General features: G+C 42.2%; 1 protein-coding gene across 1 annotated transcript; it reads left to right on the plus strand.

The window, feature by feature from the left end:
* The first annotated feature begins 970 nt into the window (after window positions 1–970).
* On the plus strand, window positions 971–4777 carry rap2c (RAP2C, member of RAS oncogene family). Its single transcript, XM_014199621.2, has 3 exons — window positions 971–2165; window positions 2558–2876; window positions 3596–4777. Exons 1-2 carry the CDS (start codon window positions 1893–1895, stop codon window positions 2834–2836), a joined length of 552 nt encoding a protein of 183 aa, XP_014055096.1. The 5' UTR covers window positions 971–1892; the 3' UTR covers window positions 2837–2876; window positions 3596–4777.
* The last annotated feature ends 1504 nt before the right edge of the window (window positions 4778–6281 follow it).

The raw sequence follows: 6281 nt of genomic DNA on the forward strand, positions 1-6281 counted from the left end.
GCTGAAACACCTTCCTTTTGGAGCTGCCTTACTCAAGAAAACAAAAAAAAGAGACCATATTTGTATGCGGCTTTATTAACTCAATGTTATATATTTTTTTACATTGTTTGCAAACTAATATGTGACACATATTAATGCCAAAATAACATTTAACTTTCTCACTCATCATTAACCATGATTCATTCTTGATTTTTCTTAATCATGGCATTATACAGATTGATTTTGAAATTTTCAGAAGCATCTTGTCTATTCACTTAGAAATAAAATTACTCCAGTCATCATTCACCATTCAGTTCCTATTGGGCAAAATAACCCAAAATACATCCAAAACAAATTGCAAATACATCCAGTGAGTTTTTAAGAGTCACACGCTTGATGTAGTCATTGTGTGCTTGGAACCTGGGACCAAGTACTAAACTTTTGACTACTTCGGTACACTATAACTATAAATGAAATTTGTCCAAATACGTATTACATCTTCAAATGAGGGGACTATCTCTATGAAGTGCTTTAATTTCTAAATGGTAAATCAGATATGTATGAAAAAAATTATCCACAAGAATATGAGGTCCAAAAAAGCTGTGGAAAAAAAACACAAATTCACATCAGTGCTTTTGTTTGGAGTCTCCTATTTATCTTGCTATGGAAAAGCTGAAGCACACTTAAAACACACAAAAAAATAGGACAAATCAGACAAATGATTTCTTGCCTATAACAATCTATAACATAGTTTCTGTAAATAGCTCACTTAATGTTCACACTTCTATTATCAGCCATTATAAAGATGAATGTATTCATTTAATTTCCATCCTCAGCGTGCAGTGAACTGAATCCTGTAAATTCCATTCTATGCAGCATATTTCTATGTGCAACGTTCTATACGTTGCGCCCTACTGTCCCGCCTGAAGTTATAGTTGAACCAATGGGAATGACAATAAATCTTCAAGGTGACCAATTACATTGCAGATTTTCCACGATGGTCCTTCCTTGACATATGGCCTGCATTTTGCACAACCATGTAGCGTTTCAATGTCCCTGCTGAGGACTTAAATATATTAGTATTTGCACCAGCAAATTTGGTGCTCGTCATTTGATTAGATTTGGAAAGAAAATAAGAGCTGGTTACTTACTAGGTTCTACAGGACATTGCAGCACAGTGGTGGTCGCGAGGCTGAGACAGTACGGATACTAGGGAGAGGCCGTGAGGACGAAATTAAGGAAGGGAGTGGGAGGTCTTGTCCCTGGCTCATACTAAACAGCAACCAAGCAGTGTACTGTGGACAGCATTGGACTGAAACTCCAACCCGAGGTTCCTAAACACTATCTGGCTGCTAAAGTGCAGCTTGCCCGTGATAAGGCCAGGGACCAGCCGTGGTGGAAGTGGCAGACGCTGGCATTGGGCTTTTGCGACACCGGTATGCTTTATGATGTGGTGTGAGCGAGCCACATTCACATGCTCTCCAAAAATGGAGACAATACAAGTCATTATAATATTGTGCATCTTAACTAGCTAGCCACCAACTCAGTTAATGCACCGTTTTGGGGCAGATTACTGATAGAAGCAACAGCCCATATTCGTGTCAAGGTAACGTAGTTATGTTTACTGTCTGAAGGATTTGTCATAAGAAGGCTCCTTATCGAGAACGAGCATGGAGGGGCGTTGTGGATTTAGCCAACTTTGCTAGCTAGCTCAGTGCAATACTTCTCCATTTAACTAGATTTGAATTTGTTTTAACTAAACGCATACATGTTAACATTTTAACTGGGAGGTTGATTTGTGGGGGTTTACAGAGTTGTGTTTTCAAGGTTTACTTGATTAATGTTGTCACAGGCTGTAGCAATCCAGCTAGCTAACGTTAGCTAAGTAACCCGGGTCAAACTCGTGCACCCTAATGAAGGAGTACAAAGTGGTTGTGCTGGGAAGCGGCGGCGTCGGCAAGTCCGCGCTGACTGTCCAGTTTGTCACGGGCACATTCATCGAGAAATATGACCCAACAATTGAGGACTTCTATCGGAAAGAGATCGAAGTGGACTCTTCGCCTTCGGTGCTGGAGATCCTTGACACGGCAGGGACAGAACAGTTCGCTTCCATGAGGGACCTGTATATCAAGAACGGCCAGGGTTTCATACTTGTCTACAGTCTCGTCAATCAACAGTCATTTCAGGTAAAGGGCCTTTATCTGGTGTTACCTGCCAACATGTCAAGGAGCCTGAAACCTCTTGATAGAGTTGTAGCCATGTTTTAAATGGGCCTACTGAGCAATGCCTATTGTATTCATATTCTGAGTGCATCATTCCTAAAACCATTGTTGACAGCCTAATCTCTACAATATAAATCCATAAACCTCTCTTCTACCCCATTCCCATGAGTCGGTCCTCTACACAATGAAAGTTTGTTAAGCTCAACAGGTTAGAAGAATGGCCAAAGGGCTGCTACTTAACCCATTGATATACATGGAAGAGCTAGGCAGCAATAATTGTTGCGCAAACATTTCCTCACAATTCCTGAGAATATCCTTATATCCATCCCTAAATTCTTCCCCCCTTTGCTCCCCAGGACATCAGACCGATGCGAGACCAGATAGTGCGGGTGAAGCGCTTTGAGAAGGTGCCACTGATCCTGGTGGGGAACAAGGTGGACCTGGAGTCTGAGAGAGAGGTGGCGGGTGCAGACGGTCGGGCCCTGGCCCAGGAGTGGGGCTGCCCCTTCATCGAGACCTCAGCCAAGAGCAAGACCATGGTGGACGAGCTGTTTGCTGAGATCGTCCGTCAGATGAACTATGCCACGCTGCCAGAGAAACAGGAGCAGTGCTGCACGGCCTGTGTGGTGCAGTGAGGGAGTAGGGGACACTGTCCCCTCTACACCTCTCCCCCAGGTAAGAGACTGAAGCACTACACTTCACCCTCCACACACACATAGTAGGACAAAGAAGTGTAAATGCACAATAGGCTTGTCACTGACAACGGGCAAGAATTCACAGGTTGTGAAAAGATGTATGGTCATGGATAGCAGGAGTGTAGAGTTCATAATGCGTGTCCAAAAAAATTACATGCGGAGGAAGGGAGGTGAGAGGATCAGGGGTGGAACAAAATTACAGCGGTTAGAAAAAGCAGACAGGGAAGGGGGTTTTCTGCACAGATTGTTAAAACCATTGGTTTAGCCTGTTATCATTAGATCAGACGAAGAATGTGGCGTGAAGAACCCAACTGTCTGAGCAGTGAGCACAAGGGCAGAAGAGTAAGAGAATAGGCTGGCAGTGTAAAGGCAGAGAAACTAGACTTATGAACCACGGAGAGGGTAGGTCCCAGACAAAGGAAAACGCAGCATCCTGAATATAAATTGATGTTTCAAAACAGGAAGCAGATTTTCTGCACTGTGTGAGAACTACCCCCCCCCCCCCCCGTTGTTTTAACTGTGTTTCACAGTTTACATATTGATGAAATGCTAATTTCCTTAACTGTGTAAAGGTCTTATTTACTCAAATATGAATATCTTCATACAGTCTCAACACCTAGTGGTGTCTTCAGTCTTTCCTTTACTCTGTCAGTAACTAAAATAGTACTTTTTTTGTTCTCCATTGTCATTATTTGGCAGGATCTCTCCCAACTGGTTCCTGCTCTGATGACCCAGGAACCACTTCAGCTCGATCACACCTTTTGACCTCTCCAGCTGGCAGTGTTACCTACAGTACCAGAGAGCAGAATCTTGTCTGTCCATAATCCAATTCAAGGGAGTCTCGAGCCTGCCCAGCCTTTGATATCTTGACTGTGGAACACATTCACCTGCAGACTCACTGGCCTTCATGGTGTCCCGGCCCAGGGAAGACCCACTTTTCAATGTGTAGAGCATAACCTTATGGGAATGAGGATGAAGGATTGTCTATGGATTTCTATTTTCTCATTTGGGGTTGGGGAGTGCTGGGGCAATGAGCAGTGATCTGTTCAGGACCACAGCAACCCTTTCTGAAGCTGCTCCCGTCATTAATTCCCCTGGTTTTACTTTTTACTTGTATCGTTTTATTAAATCTGGTGTCTAATTTTAAAGTGATAACAGACATGCAGGTTGAGGACTCGGGTCCGAATTGAATCAAACTGTGGTAAATGTATGATTGCTGTGGTTTATAGGGCCTAAAACCAACTGTATGGTGGTTATAAAGCAGACCAGCCTTCAACTTTCTATTTTTCGATGGGCATGGTTGAGCCAGGTCTCCAAGCATGAGACGTTCACGTTGAGCATAGAGCGCTATGCGTGTTTGTTTTCTGCTTACCGCTGTGTGGTTTGCTTTAAATACAGGAGATACAGGTTCCTCTTAGTCATGCAAGTGACTAATATGTTACAGCATGGTTTGATCAAATTCTGACCCTGAACAATCTAACACGCCCTAAACCACATGTCAAACACGATCTACGGAGGGCAGTGTCTGCGGGTTTTTATGCCACCCTTGTACTTGATTGATGAATTAAGGTCAATGATTATTAAGGAACTCCACTCAACTGGTTGTCTAGGTCTTAATTGAAAGGAAAAACCTGCAGACACTAAGCCCTCCATGGAATGAGTTTGACACCCCTGCCCTAAATGATCTAACTTACATTATTTACTTTTTTTAAATTAAGTTTGCTTTTCTCATAACCTATTTATTAAAATATCTAATTGCTTTGTTAGCCAATTATCAACGTTTTTTTTTTTTTATATACTTGCTTTTGGTTTTGCTTTTGTGACTTTACAATGTGTTTTTGAAGATGAGAATTAACAGAGCCTTAAATGATTTCAGTCTTACATTGGTTTCTGTGTGGTTATTCAGTCTTACTTCCAACTCTTCAATGTTATTACTGCCATCATGTAGTACAAATCTGATACCAAGATTGAAGAACACTGGCCAGAGGGGTATCCTAAGAAGCAAGCTAGATCTACTCAGGGTTTTCTAAAGCTAACCAGCTTCAGTAAGCCTCACACTCCAGCTTCGTCTGTACTCTCACATTCCAGCTTCATCTGTACTAAGACAGTGGATATAACTAGCAGGCTTGTAACTGCATGTCGCACGTGGTTAATCGAACGCCAAACTCTTCATTGAGGCAATGCTGAAACCTCAATGGATTGGGAAGTCTGACACATTTTCATTTGTGCTGAAATCAAAATGAAGAAAAAGTTATCTTGCCAAATTCGGCAGGCATATATGGAGATGACGCGATCTTTGCGTCATCTCCTCTTAGTTCTGAAGGATTTGTTGCCGTAGAAATTTACCTGACTAAGGTACATTTGAATGACTGGTTACCACGCTGAAGGATACCTCTGATCATGTGGTCACACGTTTGGTGTCCTGAATCACCATTGGTAAGGAAATGCTCTTACATTTCTGGTTTAGACTGTTACATTATTACAGCTGATGTGATATACTGTACCAGTCAAAAGGTTGCACACTTACTCATTCAAGGGTTTTTCTTTATTTTTTTACTATTTTATACATTGTAGAATAATAGTGAAGACATCAACTGTGAAATTACACATGGAATCATGTAGTAATCAAAAAAGTGTTAAACAAATCAAAAAAAGATTTGAGATATTCAACGTTGCCACCCTTTGCCTTGACAGCTTTGCACACGGTTGGCATTCTCTCAACCAGCTTCACCTGGAATGCTTTTCCAACATTCTTGAAGGACCACATACGCTGAGCACTTGTTGGCTGCTTTTCCTTCACTCTGCGGTCCAAATCATCCCAAACCATCTCAGTTGGGTTGAGGTCAGGTGATTGTGGAGGCCAGGTCATCTGATGCAGCATTCCATCACTCTCCTTCTTGGTCAAATAGCCCTTACACAGCCTGGAGGTGTGTTGGGTCATTGTTCTGTTGAAAAACAAATGATAGTCCCACTGAGCGCAAACCAGATGGTATGGCGTACCGCTGCGGTAGCAATTCTTGTTAATTGTGCCTTGAATTCTAAATAAATCACAGACAGTATCACCATCACACCGCCTCGTCTATGCTTCACGGCGGGAACCACATATGCGGAGATCATCCTTTCACCTACTCTGCATCTCAAAGACACGGCGGTTGGAACCGAAAATCTCAAATTTGCACTCAGACCTATTCGTGCCATAATATAGACTTGGTATTTTACCAAATTGGGTTATCTTCTGTATACCAGCCCTACATTGTCACAACACAAGTGATTGGCTCAAACGCATTAAAAAGGAAAGACATTTCACAAATTAACTTTTAACAAGGCACACCTGTTAATTGAAATGCATTCCAGGTGACTACTTCATGAAGCTGGTTGAGAGAAT

The sequence above is a fragment of the Salmo salar genome, chromosome ssa05, assembly GCF_905237065.1.
Source record: "Salmo salar chromosome ssa05, Ssal_v3.1, whole genome shotgun sequence".
NCBI classification, from domain to species: Eukaryota; Metazoa; Chordata; class Actinopteri; order Salmoniformes; family Salmonidae; genus Salmo; species Salmo salar.

Coding starts and splice junctions, on each gene's coding strand:
- rap2c (XM_014199621.2), top strand. CDS start 1,893: ATGAAGGAGTACAAAGTGGTTGTGCTGGGAAGCGGCGGCGTCGGCAAG. Junction 2,166..2,557: donor TCAATCAACAGTCATTTCAG/GTAAAGGGCCTT, acceptor TTTGCTCCCCAG/GACATCAGACCGATGCGAGA.